We start from the raw sequence: 13,727 nt of genomic DNA on the forward strand, positions 1-13,727 counted from the left end.
AATAAACACAATAAAAACGAACAAATGGTGAACAAGTTTGTACTATTCATGGTATTGCCAGGTTTTAATTAACAGTATAGATAACCTGACATAAATGAAAAATGAAACAGATAACAAAGCTAATAATTAGAGTCGTATAATCAAGTCATAAAATTCGAGTTGCAAGTCAAGTCAAGTGTAAGAAACCACATTTTAATGTGTTTAGAGAAAGCAAAACAGAAATTTCTTCAAGTTATGACGAAATTTAATATGACAGAAATGTTGTTGACAAAATTTAATCAACAAAACCTAAGACAAGTCATTTGAGTAATTTCTTAGAAAGAAAGTAGGGTACATTTATGATGGATGTTTGTTAACACAAAGATGCTTTGTTAAGTTTGTTTGTAGGTGACGTCCTATGGAGGTAAATATATTAAATTACTACAATTTACAACTAATTGTTTGTTCTGTGTCTGTCTTTATTTATCAATATTTTCGTCCAAGACTGTTGTCCCATGTCTATATATTGATAAAACTTTAAACACCTTCAATAAAGTTTTGTTTGATACTTCTTTCGATCTCTTAAAATTGTGCCAGATATTTAGTGGTGGACAATGATGGTTTTCTACTGCTTCAAGCTTCTTCGTTGTGCCGCCAGCTGCTCCCGCTGATTAATTATTTGCGTCCACAGTCGCGTTTCTTACCAACATTTGAACACCTTGTGCAGTGGCAGTTGAGAAATAAGTGCTGGCAAGAGAACAGGTTTTTGAATGATTTCCTTTCATTTACTTCGGTTAATGAAAACTTAAACATAGGAAATGTTCCAAAAATTTAACACAGAATGACACCAAGGAGTTAATATGATTCATGTTCTAAACAAGGTCTTGCAAATTATATTTTTTCTTTAAATAAGGGAGGTGCTGTGATTTGGGCAGCAAAACGTTTTTTGAAAGTTATTCACAAAACATTTGCAACAGTGACATCACTATGGCAGACGACAAACAAAAAACCAACTCGCCTCGGAAATTTGTCTGCGATCAACTAGACAAAATGTAAGTTGGAAAGTTTGAGAAATTTATTTTTTACGCAAAACAATTCTTTTATTTTAGTACGTTGCAAACACGATTCTCTTTATTCAGAACAAAGAGCTTGCGAGCGCCACCTGCTGGTAAGTCTTATTTATGCTTAAATAAAAAAGTCTTTAAACGACGCAAACAATAACTTACAGTTCCAGTCTAATCCGGACTGTCATGATGACAATAGTTTAACATTTTATGGAAAGACAAAGATTGCCAATTCTATGTTTGAAACGTGTTTTACTGAATTTGTTTAGACATGCTCAAACCTTGGCATGAGCAACCAAGTGTATCGGGGCTGACGTCATCCATGCGTAAAGTAAATGTCAGTGGAGGTTTGTAAGAAAGTTGAAAGTTGAAAATTAAAGCAATTATATCCTGAAGAACGTGATTGCCGTGGTGCTAAGAGTGCATAACTTCATAACCTCAATAAAACCGACATCATCGGCCCAAATCTCTCAATTCTAAAAACGTTATTTTTGTTTTCCAGAGAGCTCAAAAGGAGCAATCGGACTGACGCCACCAGCGACACGAAGTCTTACCAAGGTCACGTTTAGTGATGTTGTCAGTGTAAAAAGTATAAATAATGAAGAAGTAAAAAGTGAAGAAAAAGTAAAAGTTAGTGATACTGTCAATGTAAAAAGTAAGTACTTCAACTACGTGACGCTAAATGTTTAAAACCACTGTTCGGTGCTTGAACTGAAAGTTTTGTTACTAAGTTAATTATCAAACCTGTTAAATGTAGTTTTACATTTTGAGGAAAGACACTGATGGCTTGTTCTATGCTTAAAGCGGTTTTTATTGATGTTGTTTAGAAGCAATCAAACGACGTCATGAGCAAATAACAACCAGCCAACAATCGTTTCAGAATCAATCGGAGATGATGTCACCGAATCGTGAAGAAAACGTCAGTATAGGTTTGTTGCATAACGAAGTTGGAAAGTTACAATAATAATATTATGAAGGTCGTGTTTAAAGTTGCGTTAAGTTGGTATCTTCAAACAACTTGATGTTTGCACTAAAATTACTGATATAATAAAATAAATAATAATAAAATTAGTATTTTCTTTTCAAAATATTTACAAACTGCATTTGGATTGACGTCACCAGTGCCAAGAGGTCGTTACAAGCTCAAGTTTAGCGAAGTTTTCACTGTATATGGTGAGATCGAAACATCATGTAGCGCTATAGACAGGGTTGCCATCAGTCTCAACTCAAAAATAAGGACGACTAGAAAACGAACGAGGAATACCACCTTAAACAGTGTACAACAAGAGAAAGCAACCAATGTTCCTAAAAAAAACAAAAAAAAAAAACAAGACACTATCTGCATGTTCATAATTTTGGTATCTCTTTGGTACAAAATGGTATCGTAAAGGTGACAAAATGCCCAAATAAGGACAAAAGTGCCCACCTCCGCCCTAAAAATAAGGACGAAAGTGAAAATAAGGACATTTCTTAGAAAAAAGGACAAACATATTTTCTAAGACACGGACCTTTAAAATAAGGACAAATCTTAGAAATAAGGACGGTATGGCAACCCTGGCTATAAACCTGCAAGCTCATTCACATAATTGTGTAACTAATAAATAATGTGTAAATAATTTGTGTAACACATTTATGAACTGTTTGTAATTTTTTGGCAAAACTAATAAGCTTAGATTTAAATTGAAGTTTTGGAAAAAAATACTTGAGCTAAGATTGTACATTTTGACGAAGCAAATGTTTGCGTTCTGGTTAAATTAAATTAGTTCAGATTAAATTTAAATAACAAATTGAATGACTCAGCAAACGGTGATAATGTGTACATTTGACCACATCTGATTTACAACAACCTAAACTTTCTCATTAATGATAATTTGAAGATGATAAAACAATTAATTTTCTCACAAAATCACCTGTAGGTGCATTTCTTTGAACATTCACTTCTTTTCAAGACTTTAAACGACCCGCGCCATTTTGACGCAATTAAATTCTTCATTTATTTATTGTTCTAAATGTTTCGGTTTATAAAAATACGACTTAGGTTCTTTATAACATAAAACAAAAATTATCAATTAAATACTATAATAACAGCACAGCCCATATGTTGGTTTAACACTTTTTATTTAAACTTAGCTGTACAAGGTTATTTGTTACCAAAGACGACCTTTCTATTACAAGAATCTTCGTTAAAATTTATCTCATTTACAGATCCAAAAGAGAAATATGTCACGTTTATGAAGAATCTCAATTTTGACCACGCCTATGAAGTTTTGCGGAAGCAACATATTTCCGGTTCTGTGGGACTAAAAGCGAATCATTTGAAAAATTTTCACGAAATTCTCCTTATAAATAGGAAACCTGAGCCAGCTGCCAATATCCGACAAACTCTGATAAAATTGATTAAAGAAAAAATGGAAGTGGTTCCAGATGAAATTATAAAGTTCGCCGAAAAACTTGTGGAATCGAGAAAGTTTCTTGATGCGATGTTGTTCTACTTCATCGCTGCTGACTTCTTCAGATCCACTTTAACTTCCTTCGAAAGGTTAAAACATTTAGATCTTTGTCTCTTTAAGATGGCGCAATGCATGGGCATGCTTTTGAAGACGGAAACAAAATCCCTGGAGATAATGAGAAAATCCTTATCTGCAACGTTGATGGCGATAAGGAATCTAAAACATTGCATTAGGTGTTATCTCATTCCTATGGCTGTTGAAATAAAAGGTATGATTCAATCCACGGAAGGCGCCACAGAGCAACAGCTATGTTTGTTCGAAGCCTGGTGCGCACATCGCATCGAATTTTGTCATGGTCTTGTCGACAATAATGTCCATCAGGAGCGAATAATATTGGAAGCGATTAATGCGCTGAAGAAGTGTTTCGGCAGCAATGCACAAGATTACTATATACTCGGCATCCTATTTGACAACCTTGGTCATACATACTTCTGTACGAGACAATTTATACCTGCAACGAAGTATTACCAACTTGCGGTGAATGCTTACATAAAAGCCAAAGATTATTCGAATCCTGAGACCCAAGCTACAGATATTGAGATGGCTGCAAAATACATGAAGGAAGCCCAAAATAGAAGTCTTTACTGATCTGCTCCGTATTGTTACGAATTATTGCTACTATCACATTTCTTTGTTATTATTAATTACCTTACTATTCATAGATTTGTTGTTATTGCAGTTCGGTTGTTTTGGTTTAAGATTCTTTTGTCTAAAGATATTTTTTCGAAAAATGATTAGGAGTAATTATACGTAAATGTACCAGTTTTTTCGAAATGCTTAAATGTGTATATTTTTGTTACCAAACATTTTCCTTTCTTTATAGAGAATTAAACGGTATTTTGAAACCAGTTTGAAGATTGGGCATTTACTTTACTGCTTGACTAATAACCTGATGTATATCTACTTTCATGATCACCTGTGCTTGTATATTGATAGATGCTTATAGCTTGCGTTTGATGTTTATGTTTATACGTTAACTATGTATACGACACTTATGTATGCTTTAATTTTGATTGTGTGCTCCACTTAAATAAAAGTCTAAAATAAACCACGTTTGAATGCAAATGTCTAAGTGCAATTAGCTTAATAGAAATATGTTTAACAGCATAAGTATAACAGCGGTACGCCTGTTAATTAATTCTTAATACTAATTTTAGCCTCTGTTGATCTTTTTTAATCTAGAAATGTCAATTAAAGTTGCAAGCGATTAACATCACATATGTTTTGACCTGGAGTAACCTTTACCGGGGGCACAATAGAGACAAACATTTCATTTGCAGCAGCATCTTTTATAAAAACACAACCGGTGTCGAGTACCGGCAAAGTACCGAACTACGTTTTTAAACTAGTACCGAATACCGAAACCGTCGGTACATTCTTTGCCAAGTACCGTTACCGTCACCAACGGTACTTTCAAAGTACAGGCTGCTCATCTCTGTTGTTATATGTTAACGTGCATAACGTATAAGCATGCAGCAGCAGCAGCAGCAGCAGCAGCAGCAGCAAATATGACTTGAATGTACTGTATATAGTTTTTCATTATAATGGGGTCACCATAGCAATCAACAAAAATCTTAATTGACTTCATTCAAATTTTGTTTTGTTCTTTGTGTCATGTCAACGCAAATTAGATTTGAATAAGTTGTGTTGCAAACAATTATGACCTTTGAATGGGTCCCGGGAGCACTGAGATGCAATAAACTGAGCTGAAAAAGTATGATTTGACCCTTTAACGTCTTGCATTTGGCATAAATATCAAAACATTATGCAGTTTCACCTAGTAAGCTAAATTCGAATTTCTATTTCAATATTTTTAGTGTGAAAGTGTTTATCAAATACAGTCAATTTTTTATCAATTTGTGTTACCCAAACTCAATAGTAATATATTCATTTATTTCGAAACAAATCAAATCAAAAAATTATTAACAAACAACAAATACTTTGACAAGGACATTTACAGCTCTTTTTAGGTCAATCTGGTTTTGGGTCTCTGCATTACTTAAACCCAAATTTCTTTCAGCAACTAGAATTACTGCAATATTACAACGTATTAAATAATAATAATACCAATTGTTACACGAATGGTAACAACGACTATAATAATGTAATTATTAATAATAATAAAGTAATGTATAGCATGTTACGTAACAGATCAGTTTGTCATAGTTTTTACATGTTTCAAGTTTTTTTCAGCCTTCTCAATGCTTCGAACGACGTTTTCAATACTCACATAAATCTTACAATGCTTGTAAGCATCGATCGCCTGGTTGTAATACATCGCTGCAGAATCATATTGGTGCATGCACTCGTATGTATTACCAAGGTTGTTAAGTAGATGGCCGACTACTTGGTAGTCTTCAGACTGTGGACCAAAACACACGCTCATTGCCTGGATCGCATCCCGTATGGTTCGTTCTCGGCCGGTTTGATCTCCGATAAATCCCTGGCAATACTCGATGCGATGGGCACACAATGTACCATACAAACATTTTTTGTATTTTGTTTCGTCGTCAATTTTCAGGATCATTTTCTTTAATTCAAAAAGCATGGGAATGAGCTGGTATTTGATCAAACATCTAAGATTGCTTTCCGCTATCAACTTAGTAAGGCAAGATTTGTTCATACTCTGTATATCTTCAGTTTTCAGTTGCCAAAACATTGTGATAGACTGTGCCAACTGAAATACGCAGTGATCTATCTTTGTTAACATTTTGTCTGTCAAATGTCTATGTCTGTAAAATACCGCAGCAATGTAGCAGAACAACATCGCATCGAAGAATTTCCTCGAATTTTGAAGTTGTCGGGCGAATTCTATGATTTCGTCTTGATCAGCTTCTATGCTTTCTACCATCAAATCCGCCATCGTTTCTCGGGTTTTGGCAGCTAGCTCAGATTTTCCAGTTAAAAGAAGGATTTCGTGATAACGTTTCAAATAATTCACATGAAGTCCAACAGGACCCCAAGTCTGTTGCATCAGTAAAATGTCATAAGCGTGCCTAAAATTGCGTTTCTTCAAAACGTTGACATAATCCTCTTTTAGATCTAAAAGTATACAATGGATAAACATTGCCTTGTTGCAAGGAAATGAAGTTGCATGTGGTAACATATGCACAGAGGTGTTGAACCATCCTTTGCAATTATGAAATCATTATAGCATTTTATTGACAAATTGAGGCGTCATAAAAGTGGGAAGAAAAAACCATAGAAAATTTTATCAGCTGTTAAAAAAAATGTTTATCTGCTGCTGAGCAGTTGCAGATTTATTTCAGTTTATTTTCAGCTAAAAATCAAAGGAATAAGAATTGACTGTATTAAAGTTTGTTACGTGTCAATTTAGCTCCGAGTCGTGTTTTGTACTTCCATGTGTTTTGCAGCAGTTTGCTGTTTTGGTTTCCACTTATCCACGTTTGCAAAGAAATGAAAAACAGATAAAATCTACTTTAACCCGAGAAAAAACGGGATTTTATACAAAACACACAAAAACATAAAAAGCTAAAAAATGACAACATTAATAATGTGGTAATATATCTAAGCTCATTTCATTTGTAATTCATGAAATAACTGAGCAGGAAACTCATAAACTCATGGAGGGCGACTATTTTAGCGTCAGTAGATTGCGGTAATAAGGACCAACTAAGAACGATTCTATGAAAAAATATTTTCAATTCTCTTATACAGCAGAGTGTAGTGAGCATGTCTTTAAAAAATTTTGATATGTTTGACACCATGTTGGCAACAAAAATGGAGCAAAAATTCTTATCAAGGCAAACAACGCAACAATAACGTGTGTTTTACAAATTATTTCACTCTATTTTTACTATTATTTCACAATTATTTCATTATTTTACTCGTTCCAAACTAAACTTGGTCATCACCTTATTAATATGCTCTTTTTTGTGAATTACCTTGTAGGTCTATATCGTTACATGGTATTTCGATCTTACACGTTTGTTAAAACCTACACGATGACATATAATAGGAGCACTTACCATATACAGTAAAAACTTCGCTAAAGTTGATCGTGTTATGACCTCTTGGCACTGGTGACGTCAATCCAAATGCAGTTTGTAAATATTTTGAAAAACAATTTTTTGTTAATATTACTCTTTAAATTCTATTACTCAGCAACTTTAGTGCAAATATCAATTTGCTTGAAGATACGAACTTAATGCAACGTTAACCACGTACGGTATCCATCATTTTATCATTGTAACTTTACAAATGTTACAACAAACCTTCACTAAGGTTAATGGGAGGCATGGATGACGTCAGACCCGATACACTTGGTTCTTCATGACAAGGTTTGAGCATGTCTAAACAAATTCAGTAAAACACGTTTCAAACATAGAATTAGCAATCGTTTTCTTTCCTTAAACTGTAAAACTATTTTCATCATGATAGTCCGGCTTAGACTGGAACTATAAGTTCTTGTTTGCGTCGTTTGAGGATTTTTTATTTAAACATAAATAAAACTTACCAGCAGGTGGTACTCGCACATTCTTTGATCTGAATAAAGAGAATCATGTTTGAAACGTACTAAATCAAAGAATTGTTTTGTTTAGAAAACATCTTTCTCAAACTTTCCAACTTACTTCTTGTTTGGTTCAAGCCAGACAATTTTCCGCGATGTGTTCGTTTTTTGTTTGTCGTCTGCCATAGTGATGTCACTGTTGCAACTGTCTTGTAAACAATTTTCAGAAGAACTTTACTACCCAATAACAGTGTTCTCACATACTGCATAGGCAAAATATAATTCTCAAGATTATGTTAAAGCATCGCTTCATCACACAAACATCATATTAATTCCTTGTTATTACTTTGTTTTAAATTTTTGAAACATTTCCTACGTGTAAGTTGTCATTAACCGAAGTAAATGAAAGGAAATCATTCAAAAACCTGTTCTCTTGCCAGAACTTATTTTTCAACTGCCACTGTACAGAATGCAAAAAATACAAAAAAATCAAACGAAATCACATAAAAACCTTCTCTCCTACCAACACTTACTTGTGAACTGCCACTGTACAAGGTGTTCAAATGTTTGTAAGAAACGCGATTTAGGACGCAAATAATTAATCAGCGGGAACAGCTGGCGGCACAACGAAGAAGCTTGAATTAGTGAAACACCGTGAAATGAAATGGAGGTTTTGAAAACCGGTAATGACCACGAAGACAACATCTAGCATAATACAAACAAACAGAGAAATTTTCAAAGTATTAAATATAAACAAAACGTAAAAAGATTCAAACGAAAATTTATTGGACTTATATATAAAATAGTATTAATATTTAAAAGTGGGTCAACCGCCTTCGACGAAAATATTGGTGAATAATAACAAAAACAAAATAACCAAATAGAGAAAGGAACAAAAATGCAAGTTTGAAGTAATTTATACTTTTTGCCCGCAAACGATCTTACCTTAGAAAAGAATGTAATAAACAAAAAAATGTTACAATCTAATTAACAAATAAAAGTATTTGTGGAAAATTTCCGCATATCATTGACATGTCGATATATCGCTTGCGTAATATTCAAATGCATGCAATGAACTTGTTTACATTAAAAATATGGAAATAGAAATCACAATTCAGCGTATTTCAACAACATGTAGCTTTAAAATGTTTTACTGCTAGTGCCAATTCCAAGACTTTGAAGGGTCAAATCGTGCTTCTTCAACTAGGTTTGTTGCATCACAGAGCTTCCGGGACACATTCAAAATCCATAATAAAAGCCATAACGTTTTTTCTACCTAAAGTCATACTTGTAATTACAAGTTTGTGATACGTTGTATGCGTCAACATATAGCCGTAATATCCTGTGGGCTATTATCTGATACATGTTATACTGTCGTTATAAGTGTGCTGCTACACATATTAAGTAAATTGCACTTAGACATTCAATTCAAATGATTTATTTCAGCGGAGCACAAGCTCTATACAAACACAAGAAAAGCATTCACGAGTGTCGTATATATAGTCAACGCATAAACATAAACATCAAACACAGTTATAAGCATCGAGTTGTATTACAAGAACAGGTGATGATAAAACCAGATGCATTCAGTGATCAAGTAGAACAAAAACAGCAAATGTCGAATATTTAAACTGGTTTCCAAATACTCTTTTATTCTGCACAAACTTGTTAGACACAAAAATTTCTTGGCGAAAAAAATATACACATTTAAATTTTGACGAAATCGATAAATTTAAATCGTCATTTTGGGAAACATGAAACCTTTGACAAAAAAAAATTAAACTAAAACATTTTCATCCAAATGAAAGAATAAGAATTTCTCGATGTATAAGTGGCAATAATAATAACAACAATAGTTTAATTAATGATATTAATACGTAACAGATCAATGAAGCATAGTTTGTACCACCTTTAAATTATTTAAGCTCGCCTCAATATCATCAGCTTTCTTTTTGGGACTCGAATAATCTTTGGCCTTTTTGTAAGCAGTTATCGCATGTTGGTAATACCTTTCTGCAGGCTCAAATTGCGACAAGCAGGAGTATGAATGCCCAAGGTTACTAAGTAGAATTCCGACTACTTGGTACTCTCTGTATTTGTAGCCGAAACACTTCCTTAACGCACTTATCGCTTCATTTATTGTATTAATTCGACCGTCGTGATCTTTGACAAGATCCTGACAATGTTCGATGCGGTGTGCACACCAACTGTCGTACAAGCATTTTTGTTGCTCCATGGTGCCATCAGTGTCTCGAACCATCTCCTTCATTTCTTTAATCATTGGAATGAGCTGGTGTTCCACCGAAGATTTCAGATTATCCGAAGCTTCGATCATTGCGTCATGGGATTTCTTCATTCCTTCTATGACGCTGGTCTCTATCACTAAAAAGCCGTCGATGCATTGTGTTGCCATAAAGACACAACGATCTAATATCTTCCATGTTTTGGAGGATAAAGAAGATCTGTAAAAGGCGACAGCGACGAAGTAGAACAACATCGCATCGAGAAACTTCAACGAGTGCTGAAGTTCATCGGCGAACTCTTTAATTTCATCCGCATCCACATCGATATTTTCTCTCATTAAACTTATCATCGCTTGTCGGACTTCGGAAGCTTGCTTATTAGATACTCCAGATAAAATTAAAATTTCGTGAAAATTTTTGAAATGATTCGCTTGAAGTCCCACGGAGCCCGAAATATGTTGTTGATGTAAAATGATAAAAGCGTTTTCGTATTTGCGTTTTTCCATCAAATCGAGATATTTTTCGTTTGGATCTGTAAACAAAAATTTGTTTTTAAACATTTCAGTAACTTAATAACAGATTATTATCTTCACATAGTAACAAAATAACTTTGCTTGTAGCAAAGTTTGCGCAGAAGTATAAGATCAACTTACAGGCCTACAGCCTGCAATTGTCACTGTAATATTTAACTGACACCTAAAGAGTGCAAAGACAAATAGATAAAATTTTTCTAGTTAATTCCATTCAACAAATTTTTATATCAAAAATAATCGTATTTTTAGAAACTTTATTATAAAATCATAGAACAATTAATCAATGAAAACTTTAATTGCTTGAAAACGACCATGATTCCAGTTATACAGCGGCAGGCGGGTCTTTTAAAGACTTGAAAAGAAGTGAATGTTCAACGAAATGTACTTAGAGGTGATTTTGTGAGAAAATTAATTGTTTTATCATCTCCAAATTAATATAAATGAGAAAGTTTAGATTGTTGTAAATCAGACGTGGTCAAATGTACACATTATCACCTGCTTCTGACAAACAACTACAGTTTATGAGAAATAATAAAAAAAATAGAAAATCAAAAAAGAAAAAGGTAGAAAAACAAGCTGCAAGTTTAAACTTGAACCAGATTGAACTCAAGCAATGAATTAATTAGGAAACAAGGTTGTCTAATTGTCTTGTAAGCGCACAACGAAAAACTTTATCCGCCAACATAAGTATGGTCTCAATAAATCAGTAATTTTGATTGCAATAATATAATTGGCAACAACAGGGGTGTTTAAGAACTCAACGAACCAATGTTAGCAAAAAAGTAAATGTAATTGAAAAACGATTTTGTTAAAAATATTTTCAGTGCTCTTATAAAAATGCTTTCGGAATTTGTTTGTATCATGCTTATAAAACTTTGGTAACAAATATTTAAGCAAAATGCATATCAAAATAAGCAATTCACAAATGTGTTATACAAATAATTTCAATCGTTTTAAAATAAACTTGGCCATCACCTTATTAATTTGCTCTTTTTAGTAAATGAGCTTGCAGGTCTACATCGCTACATGATGTTTCGCTACATGATGTTACACGTTTGTTAAAACCTCCATGATGATATATAGTTGGAGTACTTACCATATACAGTGAAAACGTCGCTAAACTTGAACTTGTAATAACCTTTTTGCACTGGTGACGTGAACCCAAAAGCAGTTTGTAAATATTTTGAAAAAGAAAATGTAAGTTTTATTACTCAGCAATTTTGGTGCAAACATCAATTTTCTTGAAGATACGAACTTAATGCAACGTTAATCACGGCCTCAATAATATTATTATTGTAACTTTAAAAATGTTGCAACAAACCTTCACTAAGTTTAACTTCACGCATGATTGACGACAGCCCCGATACACTTGGTTGCTCATGACAACGTTGAGGTACTTGTAAACAAATTCAGTAAAACACGTTTCAAACATAGAATTAGCAATATTTGTCTTTCCTTAAAATATAAAATTATTTTCATCATGACAATCCATATACAGTGAAAACGTCGCTAAACTTGAACTTGTAATAACCTTTTTGCACTGGTGACGTGAACCCAAAAGCAATTTGTAAATATTTTGAAAAAGAAAATGTAGGTTTTATTACTCAGCAATTTTAGTGCAAACATCAATTTTCTTGAAGATACGAACTTATTGCAACGTTAATCACGGCCTCAATAATATTATTATTGTAACTTTAAAAATGTTGCAACAAACCTTCATTAAGTTTAACTTCACGCATGATTGACGAAAGCCCCGATACACTTGGTTGCTCATGACAACGTTGATTTGCTTGCAAACAAATTCAGTAAAACACGTTTCAAACATAGAATTAGCAATATTTGTCTTTCCTTAAAATATAAAACTATTTTTATCATGACGGTCTGGATTCGACTGGAACTGTAAGGTCTTGTTTATGTCGTTAGAGGATTTTTTATTTAAACATAAATAAAACTTACCAGCAGGTGGTTCTTGCACACTCTTTGATCTGAATAAACAGAATCGTGTTTCAAACGCAATAAATCAAAAAATTATTTTGCGTAAAAAATAAATTTCTCAAACTTTCCAACTTACTTCTTGTTTGGTTCAAGCCAGACAATTTTCCGCGATGGGTTCGTTTTTTTTTTGTCGTCTGCCATAGTGATGTCACTGTTGCAACTGTTTTGTGAACAATTTTCAGAAGATCTTTGCTGCTGAAATAACAGCGCCTTAACATATAGGCAAAATATAATTTGCAAGACCTTGTTAGAAATATGAATCATATTAATTCCTTGGTTTCATTCTGTGTTAAATTTTTGAAACATTTCCTATGTGTAAGTTGTCATTAACCGAAGTAAATGAAAGGAAATCATTCAAAAAACCTGCTCTCTTGCCGGCACTTATCTCTCAACTGCCACTGCACAAGGTGTTCAAATTTTTGTAAGAAACGCGACTGTGGACACAAATAATAATTAATCAGCGGGAGCAGCTGTCGGCACAACGAGGAAGCATGAAGTGAAAGAAGGACATATAAATGACTTGAAGCAGAAAAAAAACCGGATTGGTAATAATTAAGACAAAACAAAACAAAACAAATAGGGAAAGGAGAAAACACGCAAGTTAATAGAAATTTCGACTTTTGTCTGCACAGAACTTTACCTTACAAAACAAAGTAATAAACACAAAAATATGACAATCTAATTATAATTATGTGCAATCTATTTAAGTTTGATAATTTTTATCTTCAATCTAATTATGTTTGATATAATTAATTATTTATCAAGCAAAGGTATTTGTTGCATATTTCTGTACAATATTATTACAGTTTTAAAAATACTTACAAAAGTCTAAATGCAATTAATAAAAACTTTACGCTGAAACATGTTAAAATAAATGCACAAATACGAATTAAGCTTATTTCAACATTAGGAAGCTGCAAAATATTTTACTT

General features: G+C 33.2%; 3 protein-coding genes and 2 long non-coding RNA genes across 6 annotated transcripts; 2 read left to right on the forward strand and 3 right to left on the reverse strand.

The window, feature by feature from the left end:
- Nucleotides 1-317: 317 nt before the first annotated feature.
- Nucleotides 318-1,147, forward strand: LOC143469839 (uncharacterized). The gene is made up of 4 exons (XR_013119228.1): nt 318-403; nt 577-741; nt 893-1,031; nt 1,119-1,147. It is a non-coding gene; the product is annotated as an uncharacterized LOC143469839 (long non-coding RNA).
- A 167-nt stretch (nt 1,148-1,314) lies between these two features.
- LOC143469840 (uncharacterized) lies at nt 1,315-4,596 on the forward strand. The gene is made up of 5 exons (XM_076967692.1): nt 1,315-1,390; nt 1,546-1,698; nt 1,871-1,972; nt 2,166-2,216; nt 3,249-4,596. Exons 1-5 carry the CDS (start codon nt 1,315-1,317, stop codon nt 4,139-4,141), a joined length of 1,275 nt encoding a protein of 424 aa, XP_076823807.1. The 3' UTR covers nt 4,142-4,596.
- Nucleotides 4,597-5,439: 843 nt separating this feature from the next.
- Nucleotides 5,440-8,321, reverse strand: LOC143469037 (uncharacterized). The gene is made up of 5 exons (XM_076966571.1): nt 8,146-8,321; nt 8,031-8,059; nt 7,789-7,866; nt 7,543-7,593; nt 5,440-6,595 (listed from the first exon to the last, which is right to left on the reverse strand). Exons 1-5 carry the CDS (start codon nt 8,208-8,210, stop codon nt 5,706-5,708), a joined length of 1,113 nt encoding a protein of 370 aa, XP_076822686.1. The 5' UTR covers nt 8,211-8,321; the 3' UTR covers nt 5,440-5,705.
- Nucleotides 8,322-9,527: 1,206 nt separating this feature from the next.
- LOC143469038 (uncharacterized) lies at nt 9,528-12,193 on the reverse strand. Of its 2 annotated transcripts, XM_076966572.1 has the most exons (3): nt 12,122-12,193; nt 11,897-11,947; nt 9,528-10,799 (listed from the first exon to the last, which is right to left on the reverse strand). In XM_076966572.1, exons 1-3 carry the CDS (start codon nt 12,144-12,146, stop codon nt 9,910-9,912), a joined length of 966 nt encoding a protein of 321 aa, XP_076822687.1. In that variant the 5' UTR covers nt 12,147-12,193; the 3' UTR covers nt 9,528-9,909. The 2 variants fall into 2 exon arrangements, with proteins under 2 accessions (XP_076822687.1, XP_076822688.1); XM_076966573.1 differs by lacking the exon at nt 11,897-11,947 and having other exon boundaries at nt 12,122-12,183.
- Nucleotides 12,194-12,479: 286 nt separating this feature from the next.
- Nucleotides 12,480-13,035, reverse strand: LOC143469039 (uncharacterized). Its single transcript, XR_013119057.1, has 3 exons — nt 12,872-13,035; nt 12,757-12,785; nt 12,480-12,589 (listed from the first exon to the last, which is right to left on the reverse strand). It is a non-coding gene; the product is annotated as an uncharacterized LOC143469039 (long non-coding RNA).
- Nucleotides 13,036-13,727: the final 692 nt, after the last annotated feature.

Source organism: Clavelina lepadiformis, chromosome 8 (assembly GCF_947623445.1).
Source record: "Clavelina lepadiformis chromosome 8, kaClaLepa1.1, whole genome shotgun sequence".
Lineage (NCBI taxonomy): Eukaryota > Metazoa > Chordata > Ascidiacea > Aplousobranchia > Clavelinidae > Clavelina > Clavelina lepadiformis.

What these genes read in the sequence shown, in the direction of transcription:
- LOC143469038 (XM_076966572.1), bottom strand. Translation starts at nt 12,146, where the DNA reads ATGCGTGAAGTTAAACTTAGTGAAG. An exon ending in TGAAGTTAAACTTAGTGAAG is followed by an intron (nt 11,948 to 12,121) that starts GTTTGTTGCAAC and finishes TCACGTCACCAG; the next exon opens with TGCAAAAAGGTTATTACAAG. An exon ending in CGACGTTTTCACTGTATATG is followed by an intron (nt 10,800 to 11,896) that starts GTAAGTACTCCA and finishes TTTTGTTTACAG; the next exon opens with ATCCAAACGAAAAATATCTC.
- LOC143469037 (XM_076966571.1), bottom strand. Translation starts at nt 8,210, where the DNA reads ATGGCAGACGACAAACAAAAAACGAACACATCGCGGAAAATTGTCTGG. An exon ending in TGGCTTGAACCAAACAAGAA is followed by an intron (nt 8,060 to 8,145) that starts GTAAGTTGGAAA and finishes CTCTTTATTCAG; the next exon opens with ATCAAAGAATGTGCGAGTAC. An exon ending in TGTGCGAGTACCACCTGCTG is followed by an intron (nt 7,867 to 8,030) that starts GTAAGTTTTATT and finishes GAATTTGTTTAG; the next exon opens with ACATGCTCAAACCTTGTCAT.
- LOC143469840 (XM_076967692.1), top strand. Translation starts at nt 1,315, where the DNA reads ATGCTCAAACCTTGGCATGAGCAACCAAGTGTATCGGGGCTGACGTCA. An exon ending in TGAAGAAAACGTCAGTATAG is followed by an intron (nt 1,973 to 2,165) that starts GTTTGTTGCATA and finishes TGACGTCACCAG; the next exon opens with TGCCAAGAGGTCGTTACAAG. An exon ending in CGAAGTTTTCACTGTATATG is followed by an intron (nt 2,217 to 3,248) that starts GTGAGATCGAAA and finishes TCTCATTTACAG; the next exon opens with ATCCAAAAGAGAAATATGTC.